The 17,815-nt window shown below is 36.1% G+C and overlaps 1 protein-coding gene across 10 annotated transcripts in view; it reads left to right on the top strand.

The window, feature by feature from the left end:
* The window catches only part of TRPS1 (transcriptional repressor GATA binding 1), a 250,512-nt gene that overhangs the window by 224,853 nt on the left and 7,844 nt on the right, over nucleotides 1-17,815 (top strand). For all 10 annotated transcript variants that reach the window (XM_044780767.2, XM_044780771.2, XM_070481506.1 and 7 more), the window contains one exon: nucleotides 15,936-16,058. In XM_044780767.2, coding sequence (XP_044636702.1) covers nucleotides 15,936-16,058 — 123 coding nt within the window. The remainder of the gene's footprint in view (nucleotides 1-15,935; nucleotides 16,059-17,815) is intronic.

The following is a 17,815-nucleotide window of genomic DNA, read 5'->3' as shown; positions in this document are numbered from 1 at the left end:
TAAATATTATGAATAGATGCCTCTGAGAAACTTTGGAAATAGAAGTGTGACTTTAGACTCAGGGGCCTTGCCATCTTTGTCACTAGAAAGTGATTAGCAATTGTATTCAAAAATAATAGATGAATAACCTGAAATCAGTAAGTAAATAAGAGCACGTTTCTTACACTCTTCAATGCGTTGGAGTGACTTGAGCTTTTTGATCTTGTGGGAAGCAGAGAGTTTTCATTTCTGTTCCTAACAGAGGAGAGGAGGCTGAGTTTATGGAACAGTGAATTCCTAAAGGGGAAAATCCTTCCTTTATTGATTAAATATCAGGCGTTTAGGTTGTAAGTTTTTTCCTTTCCTGTCTGCTACTTCTGCAAGCCAAGAAGATTTCAACAAGTAATAAACATTCAAAGAAATAAAGGGGTGGAGAAGGCTGTGCATTGGTTGCTAAGGAAAATCTAATTCAACTTTGAAGGAAACTAAAGGAGACCAATGTTTATGGCTTGGGGCAAAATGGATTTTAATTGTAGTTATAATGGAAAATTACACCAATATTGCCAAGTTAAAAATTATATGCTTATTTAATAATAGAAGCAAGTCCAATCATTTAAACTAGAACTGCAAAATATATTTTCAAAATAATGATTTTGGTTAATTTTATGAATCTTAACTAGGTGATAAAGGTCATTTTTTACAAAACATAAAGATATTGTCTGTGTTACCATAGTTAGGTATAAATGACTTTCTTAGATTATTATAGCAAAACCTCTGTGCTAATATTCAGGGGTTATGTTACAATAGTACGTTGTGTAGTAAAATAAAGCAAAAGAATAGATCAGCTTCCAGAAGTCCCTCTTTTGTAAGAGAATATTGTTTTCAGAATTTGTGTTGAACTGTGAATTTCAGGATTACAATAGAAGACCAAATATTTGTATAATTTTACTATATCTCAGACTACCAATATTACATTACATCACAGATTTGTCTAAAATTTTTCCTAAATCAAAATAAACCACCTAGGATCACCCATGTAAAAGATGCGTATATGTGTATACATGCACACAAAGGTGATTGTGAGTACATCCCTCCTGGGTTAATTATGTGTGGTGGACGTTATGCATGCTTAATTATTAACAGCAATAGAAGGCTTAGTGGGATACAATAATCATTTTTAGATAATCCTAAATCTACTCGAGTTGAAAGGATTCTGACGGCAGGAGCCTTAAACAGCTGCCCTGAGCAAAATAGACACTGCTTTCTTTTAAAGTTGAAAAGGAGAAAGGTAACAATTATCCTGGAGACACTGGAAACAGAGTTGTCTGATTTTTTTTTTTTTTTTCAAATGCCTCCACCTCCTGTAAAAAGAACAGTGCGCTTGGGATGTGTCAGACAATAGTGGACCCCTCAGAAGCACTAATCAGATAAATAGATAATTAATGTACGAAAAGTGTAATTGAAATTAAGAATAGGTTTCTTGTGTGCTTTTAGTGTTGCGCTACAATTTATTATTTGTCTGAAGTACTTTCTTGAATTTTAAGTCAAGATGCCATGTGGGGCCAAGGTGGAAAAATAATGCTTAAACCTAACTGCCTCTACAAGATTAAACTTGATACAGAATTGAGTAGGGGTAGAAGCCGTGGCTATTAAACATGTTTTTCCTCTTCCTGCTTCCTCTTTAAATCCAGTGTTGCTTTTTATCATTAAGAGAATTCTAAGACCAGTGTGCCAGTTAAATCAAACTATTTATTTAGTTACTACATTAAATATAATCTACTTAGGGCTATTTTTAGAATAGGTTAAAATTTTCAATGTGCCTGCAAGTTATTTGCCCAGTAAGAAATTTAGAAAAAATTTTCCCCGAAATTGTCTAACTTGATCCTGCTTTATATTTGGCTTTAAAAAGTAAAAAGCTGGAGAGAGCCTTACTAAGCAGGTTTTAAACATATTGCAGTGTGTCATGAGCGTAGAATGGCATCCACTCACTGGTGGAGGATTTGAAGAGCAGAACATTCAAAGGAGTTGCTTCTCTATTTTAATAATCATACCTTCTTCTATTAATGAACTCAATTCATGGTGATATTTTCAGATTCTTTGTACATTATCCCTTCAACTGGCCGCAAGTGTTTGTAATACCTCAGGGTTCTTCTCTGAGTTTCAAAATGACTTGTTCAGATAGGAACTCACATTATTTTTGCATTTCTGATCCCTCCCTTCCCCCACTGTTACCGAAGAAGACTCAAGCTTTACTAAATCAGTCTATGTTCATGCTTTAAAAAAAGTCAAGTTCAAGAAAGAATAGCACAGCTGTTTGAGATGTCATATCTTATAAAACAAACCTATTAGGAAGGTCAAATCCTGGAAGGGGTCAAGTTAATGATATAAGTGGAATAATTTGGTCATTTTCTGAAATTTGTAAAAAGCTACAAACATAAAAGCCCTGTGTTAGATCGACTAATTAGCTAACCCTCTGCTAATGGTGATTTTCATCTTCTTTAAAAGTTAGGACTTTTATGTTTAAGGCACAAGTTCCTTTACTTTTTTTTTTTTAATAAATGTGAATTGCTTTGAATTTTAGTCTGGTACCAATCAGTCCATTCTATTTATTTTTGAATTATTGCCTTCATTTGGGATGAATTTAAAGGAAGATGGCTATTTCTGTTCTTCTTTTGCTAAAGAAATATACACATGAGCACACTAAGTGTGTATATATATATATGCATGCAATTAATGAAATAAAATCTTGGAAAATAGGTAGAAAAAGAGGAATGACTTAAATCTAGCCACTTATCTTTTCCTTCAGAGAGTGTACAGCTTTTCGGAGCATGTCATATTTGCAAATGTTTTTTAGTCATACATAAATAATTTGTACTGCATGAAACGCTACCTGCTGGTTAAGTTTCATTGATTCATTGGTTCTGCCATTTCACTTTTTACATCTACTTTTTATCAAAGAGGTATTTTATCTTCTAGTCAGATATAACCCTTTAAGTGGAGATAGAATTATAACGTACTGTTTTTCGAAAGTAGACATTTAAAAATACAAAACCCTCAGCCCCTGAATTTTTTAAATTATCAGACTAGAGGGCCTTGAAGCGACTTTAAAAGGAAATGTGCACGTATTCGCACATGTACATATTTTAAATGTATGTTTGTGTGCTTGTAAATGTATTACATATAAAGAGAGGATGTCAAATTCCAAATGTTTGCTTATAGATGTAAATTTACAGCCAGCACCCAAAATTAATTCTTGTGCAAAGGTTTCTAACTCTTGATCTAGATAAGCCCAAGGAATCAACTTTGTGTAATCTATCAATTAAATATCTATTGCCATATTTTATGATAATGTATATATTCTGTGTGATCACAGTATATGAAAAGAAGAAAACGACCTGAGTAATATGCATAAGGGAGCTTGGCCTACAGGCGTTCCTTTATGTTCTAGAAAATTCCAAAGGCCACTGATTCCTTCCCTAAATTTCCGCTTAGCTTTTGGGTTGATAAATATGTGTGATAGACTCATGAATCTCATGAAAGTGAGTAAGTCACCACCACTTTATGTAATGAACTGCTTAATGTCTTTTGGAACACAGTCAGAAAAGAAAGAACAGGAGAGAGAAAAATCAAGAGAGAAAAGAGAGGAGTGAGATATTCATATTTTTTAAATGCATAATTGATATGATTAACTTCCTTTAAGACAGTCACCAATACATGAAAGTTTTAGGATCACTTTTCTTACTTATTTTCTTGTTGTAAAAATAATTATGAGGTCCTTTGTATAAGTTTTGTGCATATGTGCATAAATATGTAGCCATAGATACTGAATTATATATGTGTACATATACATGTCAAAAACTTATTCACTTATTCAATATCTTCTAAAATCTGATATCTATTAATACTCAGTATCTTCTGAAATTAAGAAAGGAAGAATTTAATGCTCACTGAGTGCCTGATGTATCAAGCATAGCATTCAGTATTCTCAAACTTAATTGTACTTATGTTAATTGAATGTGTATGTGAATTGAGAGAACTCGAACATTGTAATAAAAACGAATCACAAGGTATTGATGTCCTGTTTCCCACTTATTAAAATCAATAATTATTAGGCTGACATATAAGACACTCTCCTAGGTGTTTTATTGCTTCATTTCTTTTTCATTCTTTTGTGCATGTAGTTAATTATATTTATTCTCAACTTTCCAGGAAACTCATGGAATTTTTTCTCTTTAATCTAACAACATCATTGGTATTTTAGCCCCACTTATAAAATATGATATTGCTTTAATGAAAACAGAAGTAACCAGCGACCTCTCACTGTGTGTTAGTACTGAAAATGGTTCAGTGGAGTCATTTGTATATGTCTGTGTATATACACATATACACATACAGAGACAAATACACACACCAACATATGCCAGTTCTGCGAGTTCTGCAGATTGCTTAGAAGCTCAAGCAAACAAAGCCCATTTCTTTTCTCTCCTGTCCTGTAACATATAGTCTAAATATGGAGCAGAATTTATTAAATTTTTTTTACATTTCACAAAAGTGAAACTGTTTTCAGTCTAAGTCCTGTTTTCTGTAATGATGACTGCCATTTATATTTCATGAATAAAGCTGCACTTGAATAATCCTTTGATCATGGCATGTATATATGTGTACACACACGCATATTTTAACAGAATCTGTTTATTAAAATTAGCAGAATCCTCTCTTCTGATAGAAGTCAATTCAATTAAGCTGTCATTAAATGCCTACTATGTGCGATGCACTGATAATACCAAGACTGAAAGAAAAATAGGCCCTTCCTCCAGAAGCCCCCATCCCCTGGGAGTGACTGACGTGTGTAAATAATTGAAATCTATCTTGTGTACCTAAATGCGGAGAAAGCATTTGATGATTTAAAGCAATTCAATATATGAGAAGCTAAGGCAGAATTGTCATTCTCATGTTCTAAAAGCTGAGCTTACACACTGACAGCAAAGTAGTTCTTATGAAGAAGAGTAGTTTTGATATATTTGGGGTAAATTTGTAAATGTGGAATTGCACAGGAAAACAACTAAACCATTTTTGGATTTTTTTTATTTTTGTGTTTTAAATTTCAGGTTCTCTCTGAATCATTTTTCCAAAGATTTTTATTTTAAGAGCTTGCTAATTGATGGTCTTCTCTTTTCTTCATATTCCTCCACAATAGGGAGAAATATTATCTCTTGTAGACAAAACACTTTAAAAAATTAATTTGGGATAATTTCTTGTTTTAATTTATTTGCATCTTCTGCAGAGATTGTGAACAGTTTAATAGTGTTTGTCTAGGGAAAAAAGAATGCCAACAGAAAAAAGATATAAACACATGGCAGGGGGAAATGAAGTTTTAGAAAAGTTGGTTGCTGTGTTATGTTTTCAGAGCCCCTCTCATGAAATAAAATCTCACTCACCAGGAGTTTTGTGTCTCGGGGTGTGTTTCCAGGCCTTGATATTGGTTTCCTGATATTCTGCTCGATGTACAGAATGTCAAAGAACGAAATGATTTTAACTGTTCCCTTTAGTAGGAATGACTGAGGGTTCGTCTCGAGAGTGCTTGTTGCGATGAGGTAGTTCTTGGTGTGGTATGTGATACAGTGTGGTTAACAAACTCCAGATCACACAGAGAACTGGGTCCGAGTAAGGTTATTAAGTGCAATTCCCTACCCAAGACGATGGATTGCCTTGTGCTGATATGGTAGTACTGGAGGGAAATAGATATATATATATAAAAGCAAAGACAATCATTGCTTTCTTCTTGAGCAGCTGCAGCCAGTCCCACTAATGGACGTGCAAAAGCAAAAGCTGGCAGCACAAGGTATGTGTTCGTTTTTACAGATGGCACTGCAGACAAGTTGGTAATGGAAAAGGAAGTCGTGTACGTGAGCTATTTAAATCGGGCGGGGGAGAGGGGGACGACACCAGGGGGACAGCCTATTACAGTACTCTCCTGTGTAATTGACTGTGTGAGTTATTGAAGAAGCCGTTTTCCCGTGAAAGATTTCAGTTCTTATGAAATTACATCATTATTGTTAAAGAAATTCATAATTCCAAGTTGTCTTTTTAAAATAATGTTATTAAAGCTTTAAAAAATCAGCTTAGATTTCCCCGTCTGCACAGTGCCTCTATAATGAAATTATCTGCTCGTGGTTGCTTTTACCTATAGCAGTCACAGAGTTCTTATTTAAAGACACCTCTTCCATTTGAACAATGATATAACATACGAGGTACTTATTTTAATCATGGGAAAGGTGCATTTAAATACTTAAGATTTTATGTGTCCTGAGGAAATACAAAATTGAATAAAAATGAGATAACATTTTGAAAGAATTATTTACAGATTCAAAAATTTAACGAAGTTTAGGTTTTTTCCCCCCTGTGTATTTAAAAGTCAAAAAGGATGAAATGGTACAAGACACATTCCCAATATTGTCTTGTCAAGTATCTAGTCCAAATCGCATGTCTGGTGTCCAGGTCTCTTGTTGACACATTGCAAATTTTTAACATGGTTCTTAACTGTTTTGAACTTCAGTATGTTTAGCTGTATTTCCATAGGCTTTGTTGTTGTTGTTTTAGTGGAAATAAGCAGCAAGTGCCATCTTTCTGCTGAGCAGACGACACGCTGTGCTTCAACATTTGATGTACTGTGTACTCTCAACTTGATAGCTTGTAAGAAGTGTTTAGAGTTAAGAATATTTTGGTCTTTGCTGTTGTGTAATGAAATGAAAACTGTGTCACACATGAAAAGTATCCAAGTCAACTCCGTAGATTGATGAAGAACATATACTTTTATAGATAATAATGGGGGAAGATGTTTTAGGGGAGATAATTATAAATATTTTCATATTATCCAAATATGAGAAATTTGGTAAAATAACCTCAACTTTCAGAGTTGGCAGTATTTTATCTTGAATACCGATGAGGCCACACATTGCAAAAGTTCTCTGCCAGGGAACATACAAATATATAAAGTAAATCTAGTAAATTGGTACCTGAGCATCTGTGATTACGGAACTTGTCAAAACCCCAGCACCATTTTTCCTGCCCCAAGTCCAGCCAAGTGGATGCAGGAGACAGAGAGCCTAGTTTACACTGCTCTCCCTTGCATTAGTAAGGGCCAAGTCAGTGGTGTCATTAATTTCTGCTTTTCAGCAGAGGCTTATTTCACAGACACTGTTTTTTCTTTTTGGAGACGACAGGATCAAAACACGTGTACAGCACCCACCCCCTTCCCCACCGCTACCTGTCCATCAGCCAAATGCTGTGTTCCTCTGGCTATGACTGTAACTGTCAACCTCAAAACAGATCGTTGCCATATCTGATCAAGGATGAGTCATTTCTTTCTGGTACCTCAAAACTTGCATAATTTTGATCAGCTGTTATAGGGTGGTTTAAAGAGATAAGGGTTCTTCAAAGCCAAGCTATGGCGAAATCTTTTAGGTAAAAATTCCATCACCTCTTTAGTAATAGAGCCTGAAACATGGTTAAGAACTGTGGCTCTGAAGTGAGGGAAACCTGGGTTTGTATCGTAGCCCTACTATTTAGTGATGGAAAAATGTTTCTGGGCCTCAGTTTCCTCCTCTGTAGAGGGAATAATAATAGTAATAGCAATAATAGTAATAAATTAATAACACCTGTCTCTTAGGATTATTTGGAAGATGTCAGATAATGAAACTAAGCCTAAAGTCTATTATCCTACATGTAATAAGTACTTGATAAATATTAGATGTATGATGGTGATTATTAAAGAAGGGATAAAAAGCAGTCAAACGAGAATTCTATGAGACAATTGATTCAAAATGATTTTTAGAATACAATCCTATGTTTTTGCCTAAACTTAGAGACTAAGATGTATTTTTTGACACTAGATAAGTGAAAGAACCATTCTTGGCCTTTTACCTCATCAATAAAAGTGGGAGAATAATAATGTCTAGTCATTGATTCTGAATCTGAATTGAGATAATGCTTGTCGAGAGTTCTTAACCTTGGGATCCATGGGCGCTCAGATCCATTCGAAATCTTTGGATCCGTTTTGCAAAGGACATTCTTTTGAACAGCCTGAAGTTATTTGTGGAATATTTTACATAACTTTTTTTTTTTCTGGGGAGAGTGTCATAAATCTTATCAAAAGAGTTTATGACTCCAGAGATTGGTAGAACCATTGAGGAAGTATTGACATATGTGTAAATGCATTGAGAATGGTAACACTTCATGGAAACAGTTATCTGTTAGTTAATATGAATAGAATTACTGATTATTATTTGGAATTTCTGTTTCTTTAAAAATAACTGTTATCATCATTATCTGGCAACCCTATGTAGATAATATGTAAAATAACTATATTTGTCTCCTTAAGTGCTTAGAAGCTGAGCCCTTTGGACTTTAGGCTCTTCTTAGAACAAGTTTCTACTTTATCACCAGATTTTTATTTTTTATAATGTGAATTACTCCCATACTGTGTTTACTAAATATATTGTTTAAATGTGCAGTAAATTTATTAAAACAGAGTCAATTCTTATATTTTCATGCAGAAGTTTGCTTAAGAGGTGCTAAAATTGTTTAACCATGCCTCCAGAAAGCCTTTTTTCTTTTTCTTTTCAGTGTCAGATTTTGGCACTGGCACAGAAGAAAGTTCCTCTAGAGCAACTCTCCAACCCTTCTTGTAGCTGAAGGTGAAAATGGATCCATGGTGGCAGAAATAGAAGCAGTGAGAGACTTGAGTAGTTCTTTTGACAATAAGAACTTTCACATGGAATGAAAAAAGACAGTGCAGACATAAATTTTCAACCACATTTTTAGCTGTCCAAACATATATTGCTGTAAAGGCAAAACATTATTACAGAAAGAGCATAGAGTAAAACTCCAAAGACCTGGATTTTTCTAGTACTGATTCTGTTATGTAATTTGTATATGACTTTGAGTACTTGCTTTGCTTATTTACCAAATAGGAGTAAGTCACAGTATGGAGATGAGGTCCTTCAGACTTATGTAATGGCTTCAGTATCTGTGTGATAAATTTCTTAATGCTGCAGATTTGAAGAATGCATATGAGTAATTTAAATCATGAGATATACCTTTCGAAATCTTGAATTTTTTGCTATCCCACTCCAGGAGTCACCAGTTGCATCCCAGAAGAAATGGAGCTAATGCGTTTAGCACACCAGCATTTCCTGATATATTGAACAACTCCCCATTTGGTGCCATTTCAGTGGAATAAGTCTTAGCCACATTCGTACCTGGATACAACGTATGATTACTACGGCATGTATTGCCTCATATCCTGGAGCAGTAGTTGTTCCATTGCTCCTAGCCAAGGATGTCAGTTTAGTTTACATTGGTCTCCATTATCATTGCTGATTGTTGAGGAAGTGAATTTAATAAGCATGGTAAACAGGTTTTGTTTCCAAACTCTGAGATAGGTGATTATAGGGGTGCTTGGCTGAACCTTGTAGAGTCTCTTCACTTCTCTGGCAAGAAATCTGAGGGCAAAGAGGGCTGTTTTAAAGCAGGCGTAGACTTGTCGTGCAGCCCGTTTCATCTGACTCTTCTCAGTTGTATTTGGAACAAAAGTCAGCCAAGGTATTGGTAACCATTGCTTTCTGTTAGGGTTGCTTCCCTGCTCTTGCTGAAATGTTGGCCAGCCTTTGCTTCTGATAAAATTCTGACTGCTAATTTAAAGGTGTTCATTCTAACACCTGTTCTATTTTTGAGTGGTTTTAGGTGCTACGTTCCATATATCTTGTGGAGTCCTCTGGTGTGTAGTCAGTAGTCGGCTAATTCTATATGGGGGTAAATGGGAGGGGGGATGTTGTCTTCTGTGTCTTTTAGTGGTGTTAATAATAGTGATAAGGACTCAAATAATACTCATCATTTAATAATTTTTGAATGTCTACTATATATATTAAAGTCAGGAACACATTATTTAACTCATATCAACTCTTTTGGTAGTTAATACAGCAATGTTATTGATAGGCCATTGTTACTGATGGGTCAAAGCAAGTGTCAATTTGTTTGCAAAATGACTAGACTATTACTTGTTTTTATAAAAGAGCACAGAGAGTAAGCCTTCTGATTATCAGCTAACTTTCAGCCTTTATATGAGATTGATTCATGAGAAATACTTTGGTCTCTTGAGAAAAGTTTCCATCTAATTTACATGAATTAAACTGTCACTGTCCATCAACAATCTCAGTTCATGTCGGGTTAACTCCACACTTAGTATGTTTTTAGCAGATTCCAATGGAAACTCTGAGAGGGTGCAGTCCGTATCTGTCATGTACATCACTGTAGCCCCAGCTTCTCGCACAGTGTCAGGCACATGGTGGACATTCCGTAATTATTCCCAGAACTGAACTGAATTAAATTTAACACTGAAATTTTATTACTGCAAAATTGTACCAAAAGGTTCTATCATAGCCATCTGTGCGTTTCCCTGAAATGAAATTCGCAAAGGATTCTTGATAAAATCAAATAAATGCAGAAATTATCTAAAGAGTTAAAAATATTTGAGGTACATCCAGACTAACAGCACATATTTCAAATTTCAGATTGATTCGATTTAAAATGGCTAAGGTATAAAACCATAAAAAATGTGAGTAAATACTTTGCCTATCAAGCCTTGTTATGTAATTACATGGTTTCAGTATGTTTCTTATTCATAGAAAACTGTGATAAGGGATCATTTCTGCACAAATTCCTTCACCAATGGAGACTTTTAATATCTTGGAAATGAATATTCATGTCTCTAAATGTTAAGCCACTGGAATGACTAATTCAATCAAATTTACTTTTTATTAATCAAATGAAATCAGTTCTTTGTTAATAATGAAATTCGAAACCCTTAAAATGTTTGTTTTTGGCTGATCTTCAAATAAGCAATAAAAACAGCTGAACCAACCTAAAATTTTTTTTAAATTTTTTTTAAAAGTTACATCTGGTTTTATCAACACGTGTGCCATATAACTGACTGAGGATTTAAGACCCCTAAAACCAAAACTTGAATTGGAAGCTTTAAGAAAAATTTAACAATAGTGATACCTTACATTGGTTGGCTGTGAACCTAAAGACTAGAGATTTTTTTTTCACATTTCTTTTTTTTTTTCCTGAGGAAGATTAGCCCTGAGCTAACATCTGCCACCAACCCTCCTCTTTTTGCTGAGGAAGACTGGCCCTGAGCTAACATCCATGCCCATCTTCCTCAACTTTCTATGTGGGACGCCTGCCACAGCATGGCTTGACAAGCAGTGCACAGGTCCACACCTGGGATCCGAACTGGCAAACCCCGGGCCACTGAAGGCAAACCTGCAAACTTAGCTGCTGTGCCACCAGACCGGCCCAAGACTTTTTTTTTAAAATAGATATTTAGTCACTATACTTCTTGGTGCACTCCACAGCAGGAAAAGAAAAAAATTGTGCTGGATTTAAAGTGTGCTTATATTAAAAGATGGATGCGTCATTTTCTACTTCAGATCTTGGCATGGATGATTGTCCAAATTTGTCACCTAAAATGCTGTTGTGATTATAATACATCTGAAAAGTGGAAAAGAAATAAGTGATCTGAAGAATTCTCACTAATTATCACTGAAAAGCATTTGCTAGGCCAATCACTGGGCTGGCCTCAAAATTCCTTGCAGTTAACTGTTCCTACCACCATCCGTCCTTTTGCACACAATAAATGACCAGCCAACAGAAGTAGCGTGGACGCAACACAAATGCGACCCAAAAGTTACTAGGCAAACTATTAAAACTTGAAGTTTAAAAAAACAATAAGTTCCTCGAATTGTTGATTCTGGAATTTTTCTCTGTAGACATTTTCGGTTGAGATGACTTTCAGGTAGATTTGGGTTTTCAGCTGACCTTCCTGTACTCTCGCCTTCCATGGAACCCACATAGAAGTAGAAGGTGCGCTTAGAGAAGGCCAGGGGCAGAGAATGCTAAGACTGTGTGTGGCTTTAGTATATGAAAGTAAAGTTTTCCCTCAGCCTGAGAGAAGAGTAAGAATCATGCTAAATATGCCCCTTAGGAATGCCAATGGCGTTTTCCACTAGTTACTCTATTCCTGTCATTTCCTCCCCCAGACAGGTCCTTATCCGTTTGACTCGAATCTCCTGTCTCCTGCTCAAGGTCATGGAAGTACAAATTATTAACTCCTAAAAACAGCTTGTAGGAAAAGGAGAAACAATATTATTGTTTAAGCATACACATGCGCGTATAGAACCATCAGCAACATATGACTATAATAATGTATATAAAGGAGAGTTGGAGCTTCGTTCTACCTGACCTTGTATCGTCAGGACCCGGCAAGTCCCTGGCCTCAGCTGTTTCTCAAAAATAAGTGTAGGATTCGAAAACTAATTCTCTTGATTTTATTTTCTACAACATCGTTAGCCGTCTCTGCCCAACTGGAGATAAATGTGTCAGTCCTAATGGAAGACATTTAAAAGGGATTTTTTTAAAACTTTTATTTTTTCAAAAATAGGAGTGACTACTGAGGATAAAAATAAAAGCGGGCAAGATTATTTTCAATTTTATTAATGTTTAGCCACTCAAGACAGAGCACTGTCCTAGGCGCCTGTCACTTAGAGTGTTTGATGGCTGTGGAGCCATGATTTCGGCCCTTAACAAACACAGTCTAAAGGAGAATGACAAAATATTTTAAAACTCCGTCATGCATGATAAACTATGAATGAAATAAGGTCTTTAGTGCCTTTCTTTCCCTTTAACAAGGCCAAGCTTGTTTTCAAAAAGTGGGGTAGGGGATATTTCTATTCTGCCTTCCTTTGGCGACAGACTGCTTCTCTGCACTTGATTGGGCTAAGGATGTTGATAACTTCAAAAGAAATGCTTGCTGTGTCCAGCCAGGTCCCATTATCCACAGTGTGACCAGGCCAGGGCTCTCTCATCTGTGCTGTGGTGGAGAGAGAGGTGACACACTTCTGTGCTTCTGTGGTCACACAGCTAAGGACATTATCCGCTTCTCCCACCTTCTCTGCTGCCTCCATAAACTCTAAGGGCACCAAAAGTAAGGTTTTCTAATGCTTACCAAAGTGACAAATGTGTTTAGATGGGAGGTAACTGAATGTGTGAAATATTTCTCACCTCCCTCCCCCTCTCCACCCCCACGCAAGCACGCTCCTGTTGAATTCTAGGTGTGAACACCTAGATATTTCACTTTGACTCAACTTTCCGTTCTCATATTTGATAAGATTGACACAAATGAAATACGTTTGATAATATCCAACTGTATGTTTTAAGCATATCAAAAAGTTTCAATAAGTAGATTAAGGAGATAAAAACACAACTAAGAAAATATTTTTCTCTTAGAAACAATTGGATCCCCTTGGCAAATAGCTAACTTATTGAGTGTTTACTCCATTCCTGACGCTGTTTTAATTGCATCTATTAGCCCACATTAATGCTTACAGCAGCTCACGCTTTAAAGATGGGGAAATTTAAGCATTGAGAGGTTAAATAACTAGCTGGAAGTTTCACCCAGCAAAAGGCAGAGATAAGTTTTGAATACAAGTAATCTGACTCCTAAATCTGATTATTAACCTCCGTGCTATACTGACTCCAAGTAAGTGAATCCAAAGTACTCCTGATGTATTTAAAATAAGATATGATTTACCTAAAATATAACAACCTTTATTGGAGTATTAAGTGCTGCTTAAAGCAAGACATGCCTGTGGAAACCAGTGCTATAATTTCAGGATTTTCCTTCTAACTAATGAAGGGCATTTTCTTTGCAAAAGAGTTAAGCACAAAATTGTGCAAGGATTGAAAACATTCTCTGAAACCACGATTACACCCACTTTGGCATGCTGTGTCAAGCACCGTGGGCATAAAAGAAGCAGGCTGGAGTGAATGGTTACACATTCACATTTCAGCCTCAAGCCATATCTGTCGATTGGTTTCCCAGTGGACATTTACCTTGCCTTTATGTGGATCGAGTTGGTGTTTATTTGCCAGATGCGTTATTTAGATCTAGGAAAAAGACAGCATGAGCCCCGAGAAGTTTCACAATTATGAACCAACTAAGGTTCCCCGACTTACTTTGGATAAAGGGGGTCTCAGAGTGTTTGGTAAACACAACCTCTAATAGGTCATTGCTTTTCAGGAAGCAACAATCTCTACAGTAGGTCCCAATTGGAACTTGTGGACTGACACCCAGTATTGGCTGTTACTCTTTATTGAGATTCAGAAACTTGCAGTACATTCCGGGTCCTGACTTGGGGGGGAGGGAGGGGGAAGGAGAGCCAGAGATTATCTTTGTGAAAAATCTAAGGTTTATTACATCGCCTAAAGTAGCACAACCTGCTACACTAATGAAATCGTGTTCTTGGTTGAAAAGGGCAATTGTTAGCCTGACTTTGTGCTCACTAAAAACATTCCCCCAATCTTGTTAAATTATTGCTCTCATTTCAGATTTTTATGGCTGTGCAGCTTACCAGCCCTCATTTCTTTACGTTTCATTCATTTTCCTTGTATTGATGATTAATGGAGGATGTCGAATGTTAGAGTGAGCAGGCATCAGCAATTGCAAGATCATAATTAGTTTAGCTGACGAGGGCCTCTGATAGCACTTGCATCTGGATGGAAAAATTACCCTATAGGGAACTGGCTTCTCACCAGGTCTTTTTAGTGATACATTGTGAAACACCCGATGAATCAAATGCCCTTTCAATGCCAAGAAAGTGTTCCAGTCTTGAAGCCAAAATTATGTCTGCAGAAAGCTTTCCATTTGAAATGTATCAGAGTACAATTATAACCATTGTATTTTCTTGGCAAGGACACCGCTCGTCTACAGTATGGACTCAAGTTAAATAAATTGCCTAAATTTTATGAATCCCTGAAATTTTGACTTATAGTGTTTGTAATTTTAAATTTATAATCAAATTGGGTTCCAGCAAGACTTTTTCCACTCCTTATCTAACATGAATATTTTATCATTAAAAGGCTTTGCTTCCTAGAGAAAGGAGAGCGGAGTTGCAATTCAGGCTGGCTTTTTTCTGCAGCAAGAGAATTCCATTTCCTGCCTGTTAGTATTTGCGCCTACAAACACAGCCTGACTTTTGTTTCAGTGAGAAGTTTAATGATAGCAAGAATGGAACAAGCAATACTAATTATCTACTTTTAGGTATTCTTAGAGTATTTTTGAATCTGGCGATTAGAGGATTCAGCCCACTGAAATCAATTTGTATTCGGAAATGCTCGTGATTTCCGAGTCTGAGTCAAATAAAATAAATAAGTGGCCGTTGATGGGACCTGCGTTGTCTGGCTTAAGCAGGCAGCTCTTAAGGGTTCTCATTAGTAGCAGTGTACTTCTAGTTGGCAGAAGTTTCTACTGGTCCTCTCAACTTTGGGAAACAGAAGGTGTTCTCTTTCAGATTTTACAATTACAAACCAAAAACCAGAATTGAGTGTCTTATGTTCCCTTAAACTTATATTACATGAATGACATACAAAAAGACACAAATCAGGTTTCATTTTAAATGGTTTACAGACTGCATTTATTCCGAGCTTGACTATATTTTAAAGCTCAGGTGGCATGTGCTTCTCCTTTTCCAAAGTATATTAAACATCTTGCCATGTTCTGTCTTTTGACTTTTGTTTTGACACTTTTAAAAGGTATATTTTAGGGTTCAGCATTTAGGAGCCATCGTTAAAGGCACAAAACCCAAAGTTCAAAAAGTTAAAGCTGTTTCTGTGAAAAGCCTTTGGTGTTGCGCACACCTCATCCATCACTGTAGGGTTAATTATAATGAAAATCAGTGGTGCCTATTAAACACAATTGAACCTGACCTCATTATGGGCCGTGTGGTTTTATACTGTCATTGTTGCTAGTCTAAAGACAAAACTCCTGGGTTGATTTGGTCTAACTCCGCTGATCATGTGACTCACCTCTGACCCTGTGTTTTTTTTCCCTATTTCAGAGGCGTAGAGGCTCGGGTGTTTTCTGTGCCAATTGCTTGACCACAAAGACCTCTCTCTGGCGAAAGAATGCAAATGGCGGATATGTATGCAACGCGTGTGGCCTCTACCAGAAGCTTCACTCGGTAAGAACTTGTTAGACTGCTTCAGGAAAAGCTTTATAAAGGAGCCTGGTCTGTGGTGTGATAAGTACCATTCCCTGCTTGCAGTGCCTGCCCCTGCAGGGTTGAATATAGTCGCTTTGAGTGCCCACGTGATTTATGGGGAAATGGCCTTCGATGTTATGGGGAGATACGTTTGAGATCATTAGTAATGCATTATGCTTCTTTTGAATATAAAAGAAGAAAATGATTGATTTCTGGGAACTTCACATAACAGTTAGTTGAACTAATGATACCAGAATTTGGTAAAATTAATTTAGGTGGAAAGGAGTCTGCTTCTTAAAAGTTCAAAAATACGTAAAAAGTTTGTTGTTTTTTTAAAGAGGACTCTCTCATGTTCGGTATAAAATATAGAACAGGGAAAGAATGCTTATTTTCCAGTTTACTTTTGGGATTTGCAAGTGTCATTTTGGCTGTTTTGGGGTCTGGAGATCTGGCACCTTCTGAAGAGTGGTTCTGAACTAGGACCTGCGAATGCCAGGGGAAGCCTCAGTGCTTCCGGTGGATACTTAGGGGAGGTTATCTGAGGGCCCAAATAACACACATCTGAGTAGAGTAAGGTGCAAAGATGCTTCATGTTTTAAGATCTCTGGTTGACTTCTTTCTATGGCTCACCAAGGTTCTTCTGGTAACTTCTTCCCAAATTTTAGTTAGAATCCTATAATAAAATGTAAAGTCACAAATTCCCTGTATATGCAATTGACTTCCTGAAGGCTATTTTTTCAGTTTAGAAAGTTTATCTGCCAACAAGAGCTGCCTTTGAAAATAGGAATATCCCATTTAGTAAACAGAAGTCTGGTTCCCTCTGCCTTTTTCGTTTTGTTTGGCATTTTCCCATAGCTCTTAGCACAAGCCAATGAATAGATTACAGCGACGGGGAATACAATTTTAGACGAACGTGCTCATAAATGCCCCGTTGGAAGCACTCTTTCAAAAATGCATGCTGCCAACAATACTAATTGGTGGTAAACTGTAAAAACCTTAGTTATTAGCATATAACTAGAAGAAAGATTCTCCCCACCACCACCACACCACCTTACTTTTTCTAACCTTCATTTCAGCACAGCGATAAGCTTCCACATAATGAGTACTGACATTAATGATTTTAATTGAACTCTGGCCAATCATAGGCCAAGAATTAAGTGACTGCTCTTCTAAGTTACAATAATTTAACAACTGTGATCTGAACCAAACTCTTTTTTTTACAATTACTTTAATATTCATCTCTCCAGAGATGAAATGTTTTCAGTTTTGAGTTTTTTTAGCTCATAAATTGAAAGCACATTCCCTGTCAAAGAAAGCCACAAAAGTTATGAAAGGTTAAAAAAGGTGTTAATGCAAATTTCAGGTTTCTTTGTAAGATAGTGTTAAATACTGCATATTTTTATAATATGAATATGAGCTCTTTATAAATCTGAACAAAATAAACAAGCATGGCATATCCAAGGGATGTGGCATTTTCATTCCAAAACCAGTACTTGAACTGTCAGTAACAAATGTGTTATCTTTCTTTCCTTCAAAATACCTTTGTGATAATAGAAACATTTCAAAAAGGATTTCTATTTATATTTTGTTTAATACATAAAAGGCACTCCCTTGTATTAAGATTATATATATTATGTATATATAATCTTATATATACAGATTATATATTGTATGTATTCATATTTTATGTAGAAATTATTTCCTGTTTTCAGTAATCTTAGAAAAATCAGATTTTA

This window comes from Equus asinus, chromosome 12 (genome assembly GCF_041296235.1).
Source record: "Equus asinus isolate D_3611 breed Donkey chromosome 12, EquAss-T2T_v2, whole genome shotgun sequence".
Classification (NCBI taxonomy): domain Eukaryota; kingdom Metazoa; phylum Chordata; class Mammalia; order Perissodactyla; family Equidae; genus Equus; species Equus asinus.
This window is presented reverse-complemented; position numbering and strand designations above follow the sequence as displayed.